This window comes from Schistocerca nitens, chromosome 5 (assembly GCF_023898315.1).
Source record: "Schistocerca nitens isolate TAMUIC-IGC-003100 chromosome 5, iqSchNite1.1, whole genome shotgun sequence".
Lineage (NCBI taxonomy): Eukaryota > Metazoa > Arthropoda > Insecta > Orthoptera > Acrididae > Schistocerca > Schistocerca nitens.
The window spans coordinates 89450173-89472587 of NC_064618.1; the positions used below are offsets into that span (position 1 = coordinate 89450173).

The window sequence follows — 22415 nt, forward strand, 5'->3', positions numbered from 1 at the left end:
AATACACAATATTTCCATACCTGCAGCCAACACAAGACATTGGTGTTGGTTACAATGTGCTCTGGTAAAAAACAAAAACTTCTTTCCCCTGAAAAGAGTTTTCCTCTTCTCATTAACTTTGAATGAAACTTCATTTTTCTTTATTGTTGTTTCTCCAAGTGGAGGAATGAACTCTTCATAATCTGGAATGGGTAGGTTTGCTTCAGCTGATGCCAAATATTTGTTCCACATTTCTGGTGTAACTATTGGTTTCCCATCAGCAAGAGCACAGACTGCCTGGAAGAATAGAGGAGGAAAAAAAATCATATAAAACAACGGAAAGTCCAGGTTGGAATAGCTGTTGTTAAAGTTTTGTATAAAGTTGACAATGAAATAAATCTATGTCTTCTGCAAAAAATAAACAGAAGAAATAGGTAATGAAATACAAGAACAAAAGGCTTTACTCCAGATTACATTTTTAAAATATTATTTTACATCATCTTATACCAGAATCATCAGTATATGCCTGTCTACACTGCTGCCCCTTATGATTTGCCATGACTGTTTTCTCAACATCCACTTATAACATGGATTCATAATCTATAGTGTAGTTAAATGCAGTATGCTCAGTAAATTGGAGCAGTGGGCATGTATATGAGCTAAAAATTCCTAATCTGCGAAAACTCCTTGAGTATACTTCACAACAATAGCACATGTACCCAGCAGAGAAACAACTCCAGAACATCCAAGACTTGTATCTCTACTTACAAAAGTTGCAAAGAGAGTGATAATCTGCTGGGTTCCAAAAAGGCACATACAAATTTGGGCAACGAACCAATGAATGGAAAACCCATCCAAGGGCACCACCAAAATCCTCCCTCTGACACACTTAGCTGTTCTTCTATCTGCAGTGCTTTTGCTACTGAAGCTCAGAGAGAGTCTGAGTGACTTATGTGAAGGACAACTATATGAGCACAGTGGCACCCGTTATCTAGGCTTAATGCAGCCACTTTCAGCCTAAGAGATGAGTTGAGATGAGATGAGCATGCCTCCAAATAGGACACCGTTCTGTAAAACACAGACTCCTTCTCCTCTGGCAAGATGATCTACCAAAGTGTAGTAAACAGGTTTGCTGGGGACATGTCCTCTACTTTGGAAGAAGAAAGATTTAGGTTTAATGTCTTGTCAATGATGATGTCATAGGAAAAGAACACAAGAACACACTAGGGAAGGAGGCAGAAGGAACCATCCTAGCATTTTCCTTAAGCAATTTGGGGAAACTAGAGAATGCCTAAATCTGGAAGGTCAGACACAGAAGATTAGTACCCTACAACTACAATGTCACGGCACAATTGAGGTGTTCCCCGGAAAAACAACTTAACGTCCATTAAGCGGTAGGGGAACACACACACACTCTAAATGGTTTAACTTTTTCAAGCTTTTGGAGCCAGTGGCTCCTTCTTCTGGTAGAAGAGTTGAAGGGGAAGGAAGACGGGTGAAGGAAAAGGACTGGAGAAGTTTGGGGAAAGGGGTACAGTTCAGAAAAGTCACCAAAACCCAAGTCACGGGAGACTTACTGGACAGGATGAGAAGGAAATCTATCTATCTATCCACTTACATTATACTGTCAATAATTGCTTGTTTTTGTTGTTATATTAGTGTCCATTAAGTCGTTTTTCCATTTACTGCAGTAATTGCAGCTGTACAAGCCAGTTTATGGGCACACAAATTATCATTACTCTCCGACAGACACAATGCCCTCTAGAAACATTTGACGGCTGTGCTGTTCCAAGTCATCATTCCACTGGTTGCAGTAGCCAGCAGACAACATTCACATCGCTTGTACTCATGCTGCATGTGCACTATTCTGAGATGTATTTTTCAGTGATGGGACATCAGTACCATGGAATTTACATTTGCCAAGATCACTTAGGAAGTAAACAAATTATGGGAAATGATTGTGATATTATATCCAGTATGGAGGGTGATTATGAGAACCAACTAATTGGAAGGAAATGTAAAATTCAGAAAGGGAAGTGGAAGACAGAAGTTGCGAAGAAGAAGAGAAATTCAGGACAATGTTATGTTTCACCAAAAACTGTTAAGAAAGTTTGTTCTAAGAAATTTGCAGTCAGTAAGAAATGTTTCACAAAGGAATGCTATCTAAAAATATGCCCAAAAGATCAAGTACAGATCCATGAATGATTTTGGCTATAGTGGCAAGAATACAAAAGATACATTGATGTTAAGTTTAATTGAATAGAAAACACCACCAAGAATATCTAATGGACCTAGGTCTGGTCAGAATCATAGCTCCATCTATACAGACCATCTAAAATGCAACAATAATAGGACAGTAGTCTGTAAATTCCTATTCTGAAGTACCTTGAAAGTTACCGACAGACTTTTGAAAGGTGTTGGGTGTAACTGCTCTTACAGTAGAAGACAAAAGAGGGAAACACAGCAACAGACTTCATAAAACTGCAACAGAAATTTCGGACATGGTCTGCTCTCACCAGGACCAGTTTTCTCCCAAATCATTGCATTATTGTCAAGGCAAGTCCAGAAGGAAATATTTTGACAACCTTGACCTTAGTGTTGCAAAATTATTCACATCATTCAGAGATCATCTTCTCGATGAAATGAATACAATACTCCAGATGAAGTATAAAACTTATATAAGTTCTTTAGGGAGAATAATCCGTATTCATTTCGAAAACCACGAACTGATGACTGTGATATCTGCAAGGAGTGTCAAGTTATATTGAGTGTCCACGCAAATGGTCTTTGCAAAGATGTTTATGAATAACGTAAACTAAAGGTTGCAAAGTAAAATAAACACAAGGACAAGACTTTCACATTGGTCAAACTTGGCAACACAGATACCTCAGTACTTGAGTCTGATTATGCACAGAACCTGCCTATGCTTAAACTGAGCATTACTGCACAGATCTATGAGAGGCTACTGTGGCTCTATGTATTTCATGTTCACTGTCATAATGACTAATCAAGTACATTTTATTGACTACTCAAAGGTTCAGCAAAAAAAAGATTCAAATTCTGTTTGTTCCATTTTATATGACCTCATAAGTAGGAAACAGTGGGTAACAGAAGAGATACTGAATTTAATTGATGAAAGGAGAAAATACAAAAATGCAGTAAATGAAGCAGTCAAAAAGGAATACGACAGGAAGTGCAAAATGGCTAAGCAGGGATGGCTAGAGGACAAATGTAAGGATGTAGAGGCTTATCTCATGAGGGGTAAGATAGATACTGCTTACAGGAAAATTAAGCACAAAGGTGGAAGGAGTATATAGGGGGGTCTATACAGGGGCGATGTTCTTGAGGACAATATTCTGGAAATGGAAGAGGATGTAGATGAAGATGAAATGGGAGATATGATACTGGGTGAAGAGTTTGACAGAGCACTGAAAGACCTAAGTCGAAACAAGGCCCCTGGAGTAGACAACATTCCATTAGAACTACTGACAGCCTTGGGAGAGCCAGTCCTGACAAAACTCTGCCATCTGGTAAGCAAGATGTATGAGACAGGCGAAATACCCTCAGACTTCAAGAAGACTATAATAATTCCAATCCCAAAGAAAGCAGGTGTTGACAGATGTGAAAATTACTGAACTATCAGTTTACTAAGTCACAGTTGCAAAATACTAATGTGAATTCTTTACAGACGAATGGAAAAACTGATAGAAGCCGACCTCGGGGAAAATCAGTTTGGATTCCGGGGAAATGTTGGAAAACATGAGGCAATACTGACCCTATGACTTATCCTAGAAGAAAGATTAAGGAAAGGCAAACCTACATTTCTAGCATTTGTAGACTTAGAGAAAACTTTTGACAATATAGACTGGGATACTCTCTTTCAAATTCTGAAGGTGGCAGGGGTAAAATACAGGGAGCGAAAGGCTATTTACAATTTATACAGAAACCAGATGGCAGTTATAAGAGCCGAGGGACATGAAAGGAAAGGAGTGGTTGGGAAGGGAGTGAGACAGGGTTGTAGCCTCTCCCCAATGCTATTCAATCTGTACATTGAGCAAGCAGTAAAGGAAACAAAAGAAAATTCAGAGCAGGCATTAAAATTCATGGAGAAGAAATAAAAACTTTGAGGTTCGCCGATGACATGGTAATTCTGTCAGAGACAGCAAAGGACTTGCAAGAGCAGTTGAACAGAATGGACAGTGTCTTGAAAGGAGGGTATAAGATGAACATCAACAAAAGCAAAATGAGGATAATGGAATGTAGTCGAATTAAGTCGGGTGTTGCTGAGGGAATTAGATTAGAAAATGAGACACTTAAAGTAGTAAATGAGTTTTGCTATTTGGGGAGCAAAATAACTGATGGTGGTTGAAGTAGAGAGGATATAAAATGTAGACTGGCAATGGCAAGGAAAGCGTTTCTGAAGAAGAGAAATTTGTTAACATCGAGTATTGATTTAAGTGTCAGGAAGTCGTTTCCGAAAGTATTTGTATGGAGTGTAGCCATGTATGGAAGCGAAACATGGACGATAAATAGTTTGGACAAGAAGAGAATAGAAGCTTTCTAAATGTGGTTTTACAGAAGAATGCTGAAGATTAGATGGGTAGATCACATAACTAATGAGGAGGTATTGAATAGAATTGGGGAGAAGAGGAGTTTGTGGCACAACTTGACTAGAAGAAGGGATCGGTTGGTAGGACATGTTCTGAGGCATCAAGGGATCACCTATTTAGTACTGGAGGGCATCGTGGAGGATAAAAATCGTAGAGGGAGACCAAGAGATGAATACACTATGCAGATTCAGAAGGATGTAGGCTGCAGTAGGTACTGGGAGATGAAGAAGCTTGCACAGGATAGAGTAGCATGGAGAGCTGCATCAAACCAGTCTCAGGACTGAAGACCACAACAACAACAACAACAACAACAACAACAGCAAGTAGGAAACTCCAGAAGCCAAATAAAATTAAGATTATAATACTTCTATCGGATCTGTGTGGAGGGCAAAATCAAAATAAGATCGTGGAACGATGTTGTACTTGGCTTTCAGAATCAAACAATGTAACCATACGACATGTATTTCCAGTTCAGGGACAGGGACAGGCCTATATGAAAAAATGCTAAGGAATATTGAAAATATTGAGAAATTGCACCAGTATATTTCAGTTCAGAGCTGCAGAAAGAATCTAGCATCCTTTAAGGTGGTAATAAAATGGAAATGCCGTGTGGCTAGGGCCTCCCGTCGGGTAGACCGCTCGCCTGGTGCAAGTCTTTCGAGTTGACGCCACTTCGGCGACTTGCGTGTCGATGGGGATGAAATGATGATGAGAGACACACAACACCCAGTCATCACGAGGCAGAGAAAATCCCTGGCCCCGCCGGGAATTGAACCCGGGACCCCGTGCGCGGGAAGCGAGAATGCTACCACAAGACCACGAGCTGCGGACTTTAAGGTGGTGAAAGGAATTGACATTATTGAGGACTTGGCACCAGCTTTATCACCATATTATGTCACAAAACCCAAAGGAAAGACACTATTTGGAATAAAAAATATGTCATTTTGTATTACAATGGAAACACGTTTTTCGTCTCATCTACTTATGCAGGAACATTCAGTCCTTACCAAATAAAGAAACAAGGATGTATTATGCCATTGCAGGAGATGGACATGATGATGGTAAAGACATCTCGTCCTGAGATTCTGGATGCAAAGAAGAATATTGTCAAAAGTTCTACACCTGTGACAGACAATGGTTGCTCAGGATGCAAAACAGACACGTGATCACTAGTAACCACACACAAACTGTCACATATCATTGTTGAGGATAGTATTGTGTTTGTAGCTGAATAAATGCATTTCTTTCACTTTGTGCATGATTACGTTAAGACCAAGTTCTTATGTGTTATGTTTGTTGGTATATAAATAATGCCTTCAGGAACACATTTACAGTGTACTTTTGTTCTGAAAACTAATTATGTTTGTAGGATAAAAATATATTTTGTTGCTTTACGGTCTGAGTACTCTACTTTTAGATTTAGCGGCTGTTTAATAGTGAAATATGGAAAATGTTATTTTCTTGTTGATGTTATACAGTGATCTATGGAAAAACAATTTAAGTGTGGTATTGTATTATCAGTTCAAACCAGTAAGAAAGTTGCACATAGTACACAATCACATCATTTAGTCTGAAACAATAACACAGCATCTCTATTTGACTGTAATTTTGTCCATGTACGAGGGACTGAAATGAATGAAAACATGTCAAATATTTGATGCTCTGTATCTCGATTTCCATATATTGCAATTAAGATGTTGTCCCAGAGAATGCTCAATTGGAATCAGCCAACTCATTAAAATACCTAGCTGTAAAAATTTGTGGGGATACGAAATAGAATGATCCAATTGGGTCATTCATAGATAAGGCAGTTGGCTGACTGAGGCATATAAGCAATCGTTATTCCCACTTTCCACATGTGAAAGGAATGGGAAGGAACTCTAATAACTGGTACAATGGCAAGTACCCTTTGCCATGCACTTCACAGTAGTTTGTAGAATGTAGATATAAATGGGCATATGATTAGTGAAACTGAACAGTTCAAACTTCTAGGTGTTCAGATAGATAGTAAACTGTTGTGGAAAGCCCAAGTTCAGGATCTTGTTCAAAGACATAATGCTGCCATTTTTACTATTCGAACGGTATCTGAAGTATGTGATCATTCGACATGAAAATTAGTCTACTTTGCTTATTTTCATTCGCTTATGTCATATAGTATTATATTTTGGGGTAACTCTCTCCATTCTAAAAGGATATTTTTGGTTCAGAAATGGGCAGTTCGGGCAATAAGTGGTGTAAGTTCGTGAACCTCTTGTCGAACCCTGCTCACGAGTCTGGGTATTTTGACATTGGTCTCTCAACATATATATTCTTTACTGTTGTTTCTTGGTAACAATATCAGATTATTCCCAAGAGTTAGCAGCTTTCATTCAGTTAATACTAGGCAGAAAGCCAATCTGCATTTCGATCGGACTCCCTTAACTCCTGTGCAGAAAGGTGTGCAGTATACTGCTGCATCAATTTTCAATAAGCTACCACAAGAATTCAAAAATCTTAGCAGTAATCCACACACTTCCAATCGAAGCTGAAGAGTTTCCTCATGGATCACTCCTCCTATTCTGTCGAGGATTTCCTTGAAAAATTAAGGTGATTCTTGTTGTATTGTATTGCGTTTACTTAAACTTCTGGCTTGACTTTTTTGGTTTCATAAGCATTTTATTTTTATCTGTTATTACTTTTACGTCATAATTTCATGTACTGACACATTCCATGGCCTTGTAGATCCCCCCCCTTCCAATTTGGTCCCATGGAACTTGACATCTAAATAAAATAAAATGAACATTTGCCTCACCAACCTGCCAAATGTGTACAATGTCTTAACACTGCACTGTGTGACCTCATTTTTTTGTTTTGGATGTTGACACACAAGATGTCACATGCCTTTTAAATCTTTTTTGTTTCACAGCTCATATCGAAAGAGTTAAGTATGGCAATTTCGTATGTTTGTATGACTGGTCTAATAGCAAAACACAGAGTTTATTACGTTTTATTAGTTTTTAACACTTCATAAACAATTTTCTTGTACATCTCTCTCTTCAGATTTTTATATTTTCATACCTCTTTGATAGTATCAAATTTCAATGTAATCCACAATCTCACAAAACAAAGCATTTTTACAAGCCATCTGACGCTGAGAGTTGGTCATTATCACACTACCAGTGGTGCTTTACAAAAGCAAGGTTGTGCACTCAACTTCCGTACTACTAGTCTCACACTCCCAAACTTCAGTAAGAGAGAACAAGTTGACGAGTAGGAAACAACAACAGTCCCACACTGTTCTCAACTACATCGACACTGGTACACCGCATTTACCATATGGTGAATGGCAGAGGGTACCCTGTATCACTATTAGTCGTTTCCTTTCCTGTTCCACTTGCAAATGGAATAAGGCGAAAATGACTGTCTATATGCCTCCATACAAGCCCTAATTTCTTATATCTTATCTTCGTGATCCTTATGTGCAATGTATGTTGTTGGGAGTAGAATCGATCATTTGGCAATAAGCTTAAAATGCTGGCTCTCTAAATTTTCTCAACTGTCTTCCCTGATAACAACATCGCCTTCCTTCCAGGGTTCCCATTTGAGTTCCTGTAGCATTTCCATAACACTTATGGTTGTTCAGACATACTGGTAACAAATCTATCAGCCTGCCTCTGAATTGCTTAATTGTCTTCCTCCAATCCCATATAATATGGATCCCAAACACTCGAGCAATACTCAAGGATAGGTAGCACCAGCATCATATACACAGTCTCCTTTACAGATCGACCACTCTTTCCTAAAATTCTCGCAATAAAACAAAGTCAACCATTGGCCTTCCCTATGACAGTTTTCACATGCTCTTTCCACCTCATATCGCTTTCCAATGTTATGCCCAGATACTTAAATAACTTGACTGTGTCAAACAAGACACTAGTTATACTGTTTCTGAACATTACAGGTTTGTTCTTTCTACTCATCCTCATTAACTTACATTTTTCCAAGTATAGAGCTAGCTGCCATTCATCACACCAACTATAAATTTTGTCTAAGTCGTCTTGTATCTTACTACAGTCATTCAACTTCGACACCTGACTGTACACCACGGCATTATCAACAAATAACTGCAGATTGCTACCCACCCTGTCCGCCAAATCACTTATGTATACAGAGAACAACAGTGGTCCTATCACACTTCCCTGGGACACTTCTGATGATATCCTTGTCTCTCATGAACATTCAGCATTGAGGACAACATACTGGGTTTTAGTACTTAACAAGTCTTCCAGCCACTGTGAACTTATTGCATATGCTTGTACCTTTGTTAACAGTCTGCAATAGGGAACCATGTCAAACAACTTTCAGAAATCTAGAAATATGGTATCTGCCTGTTGCCCTTCATCCATAATTTGCAGTATATCACGTGAGAAAAGGGCAAGCTGAGTTTTGTATGAGTGACGCTTTCCAAAACCATGTCCATTCCTCAGACTTGTCATACTTGTGGAACTTTAACAGAAAGGAAACAAACCTGTTAGCAGTGAAGTAAATGTGGCATCTTGATTTCTAATGTATGCAACGCTCAACACTGAACTGATACTCACTCCATTTCTGATCTCTAGTGGACTTGACATGCATCTTCAGGAGACAACAACAGCGGTGCCACTGAGGATAGCAACACCCACCAGTTGATGTGGACACACACGGGCACAGTCTCTCAATGCCACATTCTTGGAGATTCCGACTCAAATTACGAGTTATTCCAGCTCATAACACCTAGGGCTACAATAATTAGATGAGTGATAGTTGCCAGTTGCTATGTTGCATACAGGATGGGGTAATATCTGCTCAAGTAATTCAAAGACTTTCTGGAAATTATTTCTGGCTGCTCAAAGAATTGTAATGATGGTCACAGTTTCATTTCAACACTTTGTGTTATTAATTAAACAGTTATCTTTTCTCAAAATGCATGGAACTTTAATGTACTGATATATTATCCACTGCAACTGCTAACTTCAAAAATTCCACTCACTCACAAACTTTCTTACCATATACTTAGTGAGGAACAATTACAGCACAAGTAGGGATCCTGTTGGATTTTACTTGCCAAACTTGCTATCATGGATAAGTCAAAAGTGGGCGAGTTTAAAACTTCTACAACAGACTTCCAACAACTATGGAAATAAACTATTGGAATATCAACTTCCAGATGTTCTTTTTACTTAATTAACTTAGTCACTTTAACTACATTAAATGCTGTTGGATCACAGATGGCTATCTGCAAAGTTTTCTGTTTTTTTTTTTTTTTAAGTAAGATATCATTTACTAATTTCAGTACACAATATTTAGCTTGTTTTATTCTGTTGTTAATTGGGCATGTCTTCAAGTGTGACACTGACAGTTGTCTTCTAGTGTTGTCATTGAGAGAGCCACAAACAGCGCTCAATTTAATCTGTAGCACAGTGGCTTCAGACTGGCCTGTTGTCAGGAGTGGAGAGTTTTTGTTTGAGTGTTTATGATACCAGGTGTAGTGGGAACAAAGAAGTGCCAGCTGCCTATATAGAATCCATGTTTCTATTATCAGTAACTTTTGGTTTTGATGACACAGACGTTATGTTACTGACCGTCATCAATACTCCATCTTGGAGAAATTGACCAAATGCCCCAATGCTTGGTTCATCTTCTCCTTTATCTGGTCCATCCATTATCTTGATAGACTCTGCAATCTTTTCCCTTCAATGTTGCCTTGGATGATAATCTTTTCCAAGTTAGCCCCATGTGATCGAACTACATGAACAAATAACTGTAAAATTCACTGGAAACAAATACGGAAGAGCCTCTTCTCCAACCTGAGTTCTTGAAGGACTGATCTGCTGGCTCGTCTGTGCATCAGTGATATTCTCAGCAACCTCCTCTATGTCCAAATCTTAAAATCATTAGTTCTTTTGCAGTTACCTTCAATTACTGTCCAAGTTTCAGCCCCATAAAGGAAAACTGGAAATGCCAGAGGTTTCAGCACTCACAATTTAGTAGGTCTGGTTGGGGCTTGGTCACTATCAGCTTTAAAGCAGTATCCCTACCCACAGCAATTCTATGCTGTATTTCACATGTAGAACCACTCTCTTTCTGAACCACTGAGCCCTGATAAACAAAGTGATCTACCTCCTCATATTCTGACAGTACATCAGTAGCTGGTAATAACTCACCTCTGTCAGTCATCATGATCTTGGTCTTTTTCTTATTCACTGACATCCCAAGTTTCCCATGTTCTCTCTCAACTTCACCCTGTAATTCCTTGACTTCCACTTGTGATTCTGTGCACAGCGTAGTGTCAACAGCGAATCTTAAATTACTGACTCTTTGTCCTCCAGTCTGAATACTACCAGTCCAGCCATGAAGACTTTTTTTCACAACATGATCTCCTTATGTGTTAAATAGATGTTTGATAGACTGCTATCCCAGAAGATGTTTGCATCTATGTTCTGACATATGCAGAGAAGCACAGAAAGATTTCTTCTGTCAGTCTCAATAGCAGTAGTAGAAAAAGTTATATAAGAAGCTTTGAACAAAGATGAGGAAAATAAATATTAGTGTCTGTATTTCTGAAAAACAGCACATATTGTTAAAACTGACAATCTTTTGGTTACTTCTTTGTCTGATTCAGACCACAGATATAAAATGACCGACTAGTTTAGTGAATAATGTATTTTGAGAATCATCATTTTATTTTCACAAATCTCATACAGAAGCATGAGCATGAATTTCTTTGAATCTGCCCGGTTCCACAGCTATCAGGAGAGGACTAATTAAGATCGCCCTTCTTTGTTTATCTTGAGACAAGTGAAAATGAGACAATTGGAGACATAAAAATGCTCATGTGAACACCTAATCGATTTTACAGAATACTTAAGAGAAAACTATAACAAACACAATAGCACATCTTTAAAGGGAGAGAGTTATGTCACAGCCAGTGGAGATAAGATACATTACAAGCTCCAAAACTCAATGGAATAACTTTCACATTCTGCTCAGAATTTGCGGCTGAGTTGGTACCTCTTTCAAACGTACTGTAATATACTGTAGATCTCTAGAACAAGAAACTGTGACGAGTAGTTGGAAGCAACCACAGGTCACAAAAAGGGTAGCAGAAGTGATCCATAAAACTACCCTCCAATATTCTTAAATTCATCTGCAATAGATTTTTAGAACATTTTCTGAACTCAGATGTAATATCTCAAACAGAATGATCTCCTTCATGCTAACCAATGTTGATTCCAAAAACATCTTTATTACAAGACATCCTGAAAGCCATAGATCGAGGCAGATCTGGTATTTCTTGACCTATGAATAGCATTTGACTCAGTGTCACATCTATACTTATAATTGACAATACAATCATATGCGGGATCAAGTGAAATTTGCGACTGGACTGAGGATTTTGTGGTAGGGAGGATGCAGTATCTTATCTTTGATGGTGAGTCATTGACAAGTGTAGAAGTAACTTCAGGTGCACCCCAGGAAAGTGTGCTGGCACCCTCGCTGTTAATGTTGTATACTAATAGTCTTGCAGAAAATATTAATAGTATCCTCAGACCTTTCACAAGTGATGCAGTTATCTATAACAAAGTACTATTTGAAAATGGCTGCACAAATAGTCAATTAATCATGATACACTTTCAAAATGGCACAAAGATGGGTGGTTTGCTTTAAATGTTCAGAAATCTAAAATTGTGCACTTCACAAAATGGAAAAATATGGTGTCATATAATTACAATATCAATGAGTCATAGTTGGAATACAAATACCTGACTGTAACAGTTCACAGTGATATGAATTGGAATGTTAACATATGTTTAGTTGTAGATAAAGCAGGTGGTAGATTCGTTCACTGATAGGATTCTGGGAAAATGCAATCAGTATACAAAGGAAATGGCTTACCAAACAGTTATGCAATACATCTAAGATCATTGTTCAAGGGTGAGTGATCCATACTGCATAACAGGGGATACCGAATGTACACACAGACATCAGCATGAATGGTCACAGATCTTTCTTTCATCCATGGGAGAGCATCAAGAAAATACGGAAAGAATAGAGCTAGCAGACACTTGAAGATACACACAAACTCTCCCACAAAAGCTTATTTACAAGGTCCCAGAACCAACTTTAAGTGAGCAATCTACAAATAAACTACAACCCCATATGTGTTGCTCCCACTGCTACGAGGGTCGTTCTGAAAGCAATGGTCGTTCTGAAAGTAATATCTCTATTTTTTTATGGTGACTGGATGTCCATGCCAGATGTTGCTGGTGTGCCAATGCTTGAACCTTCCTCTTTCATTTTCAGGTGGTTCCATTGTTCTGGGGTAGTTGGCGCCAGCAGAGGATTGTTCCAAAATGGAGTCTGATATGGACGCACAAATGAAACAGCAATGTGTGATTGAATTCCTCACTGCTAAAGAAACTGCGCCAATTGAAATCCATCAACACTTACTGAAGGTGTATGGAGACCATACAACAGGTGTGGGCAATGTGAAGTGACAGGTGCAGCATTTTCAAGGCAGTGAAAAGGGTGTGCATGACAAGCCATGGCCCGGTTGACCCTGCACAGCTCACATGCCTCACAACGAAGAGCGTCTTGATCAACTCATCGATGGTGATCAACAGATAACGACCGGAGAATTGTGTGCAAAGCTGCATTTCAGCTATAATGCCTTGGAAACAATGCTGGAACATTTTGGTTATTGCAAAGCCTGTGTGAGATGGGTCCTGCGGATGCTTACAGAACAACAAAGAACTCATTGGATGAAAATGTGTCGGGACCTGCTGAACCAATATGAAGCTGAGGATAACAATTTTTTGAATAGTATCACCACCAGAGATGAGCCGAGGTGTCACCACTATGAGCTGGAATCCAAGACAGTCCACAAAATGGTGACTTGCGAATCCTCTGTCAAAGAAGAAATTTAAGACACAGCTTTCTGCAGGCAAACAGATCTGCACAGTCTTCTGGGATAGCCAGGATGTGGTTCTTTTGGATGTCCTGGAAGCTGGAGAAACTGTCAGTTCTGTACGCTACAAGACAACACTAAACTGAAAGCCCAAATTTCCAGAGTAAGGCCAGAGAAGAAGACCAACTTTTACCGGCAACATGGTAATGCCAGGCCCCACACCAGTTTTGTGTGCATGAAACACATTGCGAAATTCAGCTGGACTGTCTTACCAATTCCACCATACAGTCCCAATTTTACGCCTTCATATTCCATCTCTTTGGGCCTCTTAAAGATGGACTACGTGGTGAACATTTTCAAGACTCGGATGCTGTTGTCAAAGTGTAAGGATGTGGTTAGCCTCAGCTCATTCTGATTTTTACAAGCACAGCATGCAGCCTCTGATTCATTGTTGGCAAAAGCATGTAATGAATGGTGGTGACTATGAGGAAAAATGACAGTCTGTAGCTGAAATATTGCTCTATTTAGCTGTGCTGTTGTGATTTATGTATCTGCTGTAATTTCTATGAATAAAAATAAGAGGCATTACTTTCAGAATAACCCTTCTCCATGCCCGCTTGCTGCCTAGTGTCTCTTCTTTTTGGTCAGCAGTGATTCGTTTTCATTCTCACTGAATACAAGGCAGTATCAAAAAGTAGTGAGACTAACTCTGTTTACAAGAAAATACGTTATTTCCTTACCTATATTTGCACAGTGCAGCTCACTATTAATGGTCTGACTGATCCACATCATCACAAATGCCGAAAAAGATTATGAGTGCGCACTTGGGTTGTATTGTGGACATGTCTCCCCTGTTGCAGTTGTGAAGATAATGGGCCCTTCTGCAGTGATGGCAGTTGCTTTGTCTCAGGGTTATATCTGCATACTCAGATTTTGTCACCCATAATGGTTCTTGAGATGAAGGATGGAGTTCTTGACAGACTCTGATGCAATGTTCCTTCTGCTACTGGGTCAGCAGCCTGGGAAAGAACTTAGCAGCAATAGGCCCCATGTCGAAATCACATGTGAAGATTGTGAATTGTTCTCTGATGATCCCCATGTTACAGAGCTAGTTTCAAGTCTTTTTGATACTGCCTTGAATTATGGATGATTACTGCATCTGTTCTCCTTATAGGTTTAGTGCTTTTTTTATGGCAGTCCAGCCAAGCCACTAGCATTGTTTAAAAGATCTATGAGATTTCAATGCCCAGCCACAGAAATATATGTTGACTCAGACACAACCCGGAATGCCATGGCAACAGCCATACAACTGGGTTTTAGCATGTCATCCAAAGGTTTCCTGTTGATGTGCCTCACATCAATATCTATTCGCATCAGTATGCAAGTTTAGTTTGAGATATTTTATAAGAGTGCTGTGAAGGCAATATAAACATTTCCTGAAATACACAATGTCTCACCACCATACAACTGGTGTTCATAAGGTGCCTTTAGAGATTGCCCACTTAAAGCATCTCGTTTCAGTGGCGATTTTCATTGGTGTACAATTTCGCTTGAGAGTTTTTGCGGTCAGAATGTTTAACCAAGATGCACACTATTTCATCATCATCAAATCGGCGATTGAGGACTCTGTAGATCATGCGCCAACCTCACAGTGCTCCTCTGTAGATCTTGTGCACTTTGGATCCAGTTGTCACAGATTTCTAGCTGGCAAAGGTCTTTCTGTAGCTCATCCTCCCATCGCTTTCTGGGTATTCAGATTGGACGGGTACCATCAGGTCTCCCCATAAGTATGGCTTCTGCCCGAGAGGTGTCTGGTCTCCTAGCAATGTGGCCCACCAAGCTTATTCTCCGGACTTTCAGTTTTTGAATGTTGTTCGGTTGCCTCATCAGCTCATATAATTCTTGGTTTTTTCTACATCTCCACGAGCTCCCTTCCTGGACAGGCCCAAAGATCCTTATCATAATTTTTCTTTCAAAGACCAACAAGTTTTCTTCATTCTTCTTTGTTGTGCTTAGGGTTTCTGTCCCACTCTACAATACTGGCACTACCATGTCATTGTATTCTTTAAGTTTGGTCTTAATTGACAGATTTTTGGACGACATTATCTGCTTTAGACTGAAATAAGTTTTAGATTCATTCACAATACACTGATTTATTTCCTGTTTTAAATTATTTTGCTTGTTCAACAATGTAACAAGGTATTTAAAATTTTCCACTTCAGCAAATTTCCATATTCATACCTACCTCAATCTTTCCCGCATTAATCTGTAACCCGATCTTACTTGCATTTTGTGCTAGGTCCTCTACAGTTTCTTTCAACTCTTCCTCTGATTCTGCTAAAACTGTGATGCCGTTTGCATAACCCAATAAATCTGTCCTACCATTTAGTGTCACCCCTTTGCTTTCTCTTTTCATTTCTTGGATTACTTTCTCTAGAACCAGATTAAATAACAGTGGTGAAATAACATCACCTTGTTACACACCGATTCTGATATGGAATTCCTTGGACAGATCACCTTGGTATTTGACTTTGGCTTTTGTCTCTGCTGTGCACACCTTGACCTTATTCATTAACTTCATTGGTATACCAAGCTCTCTCAGGATGTTGTACATACTTAATCTGTGGATGCTGTTATAAGCCTTTGAGAAGTCCACAAATGGCACCAGAAACCGGTGGTTGAATTCACAGCACTTTTTCCAGATTTGCCTCTTGGTGAAAATTTGATTGATGGTCGATCGTCCTTACAGGAAGCTTACCTGGTACTCTCCTACAATATCTTTTGCAAACAGCTTAAGTTTTTCAAGTATTATTAAAGATAGAACTTTATAAGGTACACTTAGGAGAGAAATGCCTCTGCAGTTGTTACAATTCCTATTACTGTTCTTTTTATGAAGTGGGATAATGACAGCTGATTTCCACTCTTCTGGGATTTCCTCTTTTTACCATATTTCCTTTGTGGGATTGTACAGCTCTTTCTGTTGTGTTTCTCCTCCTGCCTTCAACATCTCTGCCATTATCCTATCTTCTCCTGTTACCTTATTATTCTTTAGTTTCCTCATTGCTCTTTCTACATCTTGTTGAGTCACTTGAATGTTTGTGGTTTCTCTTTCACCCTCAGTATTCTTCTCATGTGGAAAGACACTCTCTGGATCTTCAGCATCTAATAACTCTTCAAAATATTCTCTCCACCTATTCAGAATTTTTTTCTTGTCTGTTAGCATATTTCCATCCTTATCATTAATAGCTAAAGCTTCGTTTTTGTAATCATTGCTCATATGTTTCAACATCTGAAACATTTTTGTGTGTCTCATATGGAATTTGCCTTTTCAAGTTCATCAATCATATTATCCATTAACTTTTTTTTCTGTTCTCAGAATCCTATTTATTTCTCTTCTTACGGTCTTGAGTGCTTCCTTTTGTTCCGCACATCATCTGTCCAGCATGTGCACAACCCTTGCTCTCTTCCTGGTTCACAGCTTGTTCAAATGCCTCATTGAGCCATTTCTTCTTAGTTGTTAGCTTTTTCTCTCCTAGAATTTCTTCAGCTACTTCAGTTACAGAGGTCCTTATTTCTTCCCATCACTTGTTAGAACTTATTTCATCAGTGTGTTCTGATGTCAATACTTCAAACTTGTTACGCACTTTAATGTTATAATGCTGGCATATCTCTGGATCCTTAAGCTTCTCAATATCAAACTGTCTCTTGGCCATGTTGTTCCTCTTCATTTTGTAGCACAGCTTAACTGTAATTTGGCTACGACTAAGAAGTGGTCTGTGTCTGCATCTGCTCCTCTGTACGATCTCACACTTCCTGTGCCTCTCATCTATCAGCAGATGATCTATCTGATTGACTGTGCTATAATATGGGGAAATCCAGGTGCCTTTGTGGCTCTGTTTGTGGGGGAAAGATGTTGAGCTCATCACAAGATTCTGACTTAATGCAAAAATTATTAACAGCAGGCCATTTTCATATGTTTTTGCATGTAAACTCTCTTTTCCAACTGTTGGTCTATACATCTCTTCTTGTCCCACTTTGGCATTGAATAATCTTAAGATATCTAATGCTCCCCAGTGTTCTATCCAGTTCTTCATAGAATTCACTCTTCTTGTCTTCATCACTTATGTTTGTTGGTGCATATGCATTAACAAGGGTGAGATCGCCATACCTATGTCTAATAGTTAGACACAATATCCTGTTGCTGACTGCACTGAAGGCCTTCACTAGCCCTAGCACCCGCTCGATCACCACAAATCCCATTCCACGTTCATGTTTACCATTTTCTTCACAACCTCCATAAAAGATCACTGATTTCTTCTCACATAGTATCCCTTCCCCTAGCCATCTCGTTTCTCATAATGCAGTAATGTCCATTTTATCTTCTAGTTCAGAGACACCTATCCTAACAGCTCCAGGTCTATCCAGACTTTTAATATTCCACGTGCCAACTCGTAAACCAGTGTACCTAGCCATTTTTGACTTATGGGGTTCCATCCCATTCCAAGGCACATTTGTGAGGTTTTTGTGGGAGTAAAATGTTCCCTGGCCTTGTTATGGGCGCTGCACAGGGTTAGTGCAGTAGGGGGGCTGCCACTGTTCTGCCCTGAGCTGGCAGGATTTCTTTTTAGGGTTTACTCCCTTAGGAAAGCTGGCCTTCCACACCCTCTTTGTTTGAAATACACAATGTCCCATCATGACACCAAACAATCTACATCTATATTCTGCATCACATCATATACATACATAAAAATAGAAATGAGTCAGCATATGTTTGTTCCACATTTCATCCTAATCCACTGAAATTGTTTTAGCCAAACATGGAACACATACTACTTATTGTCTGCAAAGAAGTACTGTGGGGTAAGAACCATCTCCCACTGGGAGGGAGTGGGGGTGGGTGTGGAAGTTGGGTGAGAGGAGATGGATTTAGAGAGGCAGAGGAGGAGATGGACAGTGGGAGAGATATGAAGAGATGGACAGGGGTGGGGATGGGTGTGAAAGTGGAGTGAGAGGAGATGGATTGAGAGAGGCAGAGGAGGAGATGGACAGTGAGAGGGAGATGAAGAGATGGACAGAGACAGAGGAGAGGAGAAGATTGACAGAGACAGGGGAGGAGGAGATGGGCAGAGAAAGGGTAGAAGAGGACATGAACAGAGAAAGAAGCGAGGAGAAGATTGGCAAAGGGGGGGGGGGGGGGGGAGAAACAGAGAAGGTCAGAGAGAGGAGAGAAGGAAATGAACAGAGAGAGAGGATGGGGGAGATGGAAAGAGAGAGGGTGGAGCAGGAGATGGACAGAGGGGGAAGGAGACGGATAGTGTGTGTAGGAGACAATGGACAGACAGAGGGAGGAGGATGTGGCAAAGTGTATATGTGGACAAGAAAAAAATTCCTGTATTTTCCCCACATTTTCCAGTTAAAAAATTTTTTTTGGGAGAAAATGCAATCTTTTTGAGTGAAAATTCACTACAAGATGTAAACTTTAAGTTTTTCAGTTGACAAACCAGAATAACTCAAAAAATAAGGTTCACACGAAAAAATGTGTAGAATCCAAAGTTTATTATTTTTGAGGGGGCCATCTGCTGGTGCTAAAATTAGCCCGCCACCCTAGCCCCCTGGGGGTGGGATGGGAGGCAACATTAAAATTTCAATTGGGAACCCCCATTTTTTATTGCAGAATCAGATTCTACATAAAAAAACTATGTACATTTTGTCTTAAACATTTGTTTTGATTCTTGGTGGTTGGTGCTCTAATTCAAGAAAAATCCATGTTCTCATTTTTGCTTGCAAAATGGTTACGGATAGATAAAAAATACTTATTTACTTCATAAATTCTGATTTGCTAAAACTAAAACTCTCCCTCTCCCCACATAGGGTGGGGTTTGAGAGAGAGGAATTAGTTTTACAAATGTTCACCCAAATTTTCTTGAATTACCTCACTAACTACCGAGAGCCAAAACAAATGTTTAAGACAAAATGTACGTAGTTTTTTTTATGTAGAATCCAATTCTGCAATAAAAAATGGGGGTCCCCATTTGAAATTTTAAAGTTGCCTCCCGCCCCACCCCTCCAGGGGGCTTGGGGTGGCGGGCTAATTTTAGCACCAGCAGATGTCCCCCTCAAAAGTAATCAACTTTGGATTCTACACATTTTTTCGTGTGAACCTTATTTTTCGAGTTATTCTGGTTTGTCAACTTAAAATTTACACCCTGTATATCCTGGACTAAAGTACATTTTTTCTGTGTTAAGAGACAATATACTTTCCATCAGAGCTGTAAAACTTATCAATCCTTTGAATGGTAAAGGTTTTATACACTGGTGTAGAATTTTCTGGCACATCCAGCAAAATACAACACGTTTTGGAAAGACCTAGAATGTACAGCAACATGTACACTGCATATTTTTGTATTGCAAAAATATAATACGAATTCATTAAATACAGCATAGTAGTTTATGAACACAGAACACCAAAATATAAGTAGTGTGATGCCCATTCTGTGATACTGTAACATGAGACTGTAATAGCGTTCATAGTGGCCTGGCTGAGAACTCTGAAATCAGGAAAATAAGGAAATATGGCACAATAATATGTATTCTTGCTTTGTGAAATGTGACTACTATATGATATTTTTCATAAAGAAAGGCTAAGCTTTCACATATAATACTGTTCATCAATAATTTTTTGCTGTTTTTTCTCAGCATGTCATTAGGCAGAATCCTAAGAGCACAGTTCAGACTGCAGTAGCCGAGTATTTCTGACATGCATGATTGTAAATAATCACTGCTGTGCATCGAACATTTCACGGATTACCTGGCTGAATACATGTTCTGTCGGGCACTTTGAAATTGCCATAAAAAAGCTGACTGTGTGAAACTGCTCAAAAACTCACCTTGAACTTTTTTTTAAAGGATAATTACACTTTTGCCATTGTTATTGCATAATTTGTAATCTGTGAAAAAACTAAAATAAATATGAAAAACTAACCTTGAAGCTTGGTATTTTTTAGTGCGTGTTACCCTTTACGATATATTAAACACGAATGTGCCAGTAAAATTTTAAATGATGGCATAAATGGCTGGTCTTCCAGGCTTCCAATTATTCCAAGAGGCTGTTCCTCAAAGTGTTAAATTTTCAAAGAGTCAAATGCTCCATGATTTAAGAAATTCATTGTGCATTCTCACATGTAACATAATTTGTCTTCCATGAAAGCAAATTTACTTTGAAAGTAACACTTCTCAAATCACCATTTGCAATATTTTCCCACAATCTGTTAAAAACATAAACAGTTGTGACGTAACACTAATAGAAAGCAGTTTGCTGTTACGAAGCATTGCACAGTCTTCGTCTTAAAGCCTATGACATATTTTACTGTCAGCTTGTTACAAAGTATTGCACAGTCTTCATCTTAAAGCCTTTGACACATTTTACTGTCGGCAGATGCTTGTATGTTCACTGTGTTTTGTTGTTGTAAATAGCACATTTTCTCTGCAACTAAAGTTTTATTTTGGTGTTATTATCTTCTTTATTTTTTATTGCTGCAATATTATTCTGTAGTTGCTGGCTAAAGTCAAATTCTTTCTTAGAGTATCAGTTCTCACCAGTCAAAATTACAGAAATTTAATTAAAAATTAAAATAATGAAAAATTCCTGGAATCCAAAAAAAATCACAAGTACTTCCATTTTGTCCCAGATGAAAAGATTCCCATGTTTTTCTTGGATTTCCTGGTTGTTTCGGGGCATATACACCCTGATATGGAGGAACAGAGGAAGGATGAGATGGTCAGAGAGTGGGGAAGGAGGAGATGGACTAGGAGCAAGGAGACAAAGAGATAGACAGAAGGAGGGGAGGAGGATACAAGCAGAGAGAGGGGGAAGGAGGAGATTGATACAGAGAGGGGGAGGAAGAAGACAGAGTGTGAGGGGAGGAGAAAATGGACAGTAAGAGGTGGAGACAGAGATGAGCAGAAGGAGAGGGAGAGGAGATGGACAGGGAGAGTACGAGGTAGACAGAAGGAGAGAGAGGAGGGATGGGCAGAGAGAGGGGGTGGAGGAATTGTATGAGAGGTGGAGGGGGGATGGACAAGAAGAAGAGGAGGAGGGGGAGGGGGAGGAAGAGGAGATGGACAGAGATAGGGGAGAGGAGGGGGAAGTATAGGAGGCAAGAAGAAGATGGAGAGGGGTAGTGGGAAAGTGGAAAATGAAGAGGGTGTGAGGAGACATGTGAAAGAGGGAGAGGTTGTGAGACGTAAGAACGAGAAGGTGTGATGAGGCTGTTGGAAGGAGGTGGGGGTGTGGGGAGGCAGTGGAAGAGGGGCAGGGTGTTGACAGGCAAGTGGAAGGGGAACAGTATGTAATGAAGCAGATGGAGCAGGTGGGAGAGAAATAGGAGGAGGAAGCAGATTATGGGAGAGATCAAAATTTTTCCTGTTTTCTATGACGAAACCATAGCTAACATCTACCATCATGCAGCCAACCATTGTGGCTGAATAACACAGATAAATTTATCAACCTCTCTGATATTACATGGTGTAAAACAGCAGAGAATGAAATTTATATGTGTGCAATATATATGACATATGCGTATGCAGGTGAAGCCATAGGTAAAGTCTAGTATATTATAAAATGTATGTATGTATGTATGTATGTATGTATTGTAATGTAATTAACTGTTGGAGATAAAGTTTATCTCATGCGAAAAGTACGATGCCCACAGTAAAGAGTTAAGGTAACTTCATTATGTTGCCAGAAAATGTGTTTAATTTATTTAATTATGAATATTTACTTTTATGATAAATAAGGGATTTGTTTGAGATGTTAAATGTTGTATATTTATATGTATTTATTTATATGTATCTTTGGAGTTTATTAAGGTCAGAATCTGGAATGCAGGAATGTCTGCAAC

General features: G+C 39.2%; 1 protein-coding gene across 1 annotated transcript in view; it reads right to left on the reverse strand.

The window, feature by feature from the left end:
• LOC126259816 (nibrin) overlaps positions 1-22415 on the reverse strand; it is a 157809-nt gene that overhangs the window by 80761 nt on the left and 54633 nt on the right. Inside the window, exon 5 of the mRNA XM_049956854.1 lies at positions 21-276. Coding sequence (XP_049812811.1) covers positions 21-276 — 256 coding nt within the window. The remainder of the gene's footprint in view (positions 1-20; positions 277-22415) is intronic.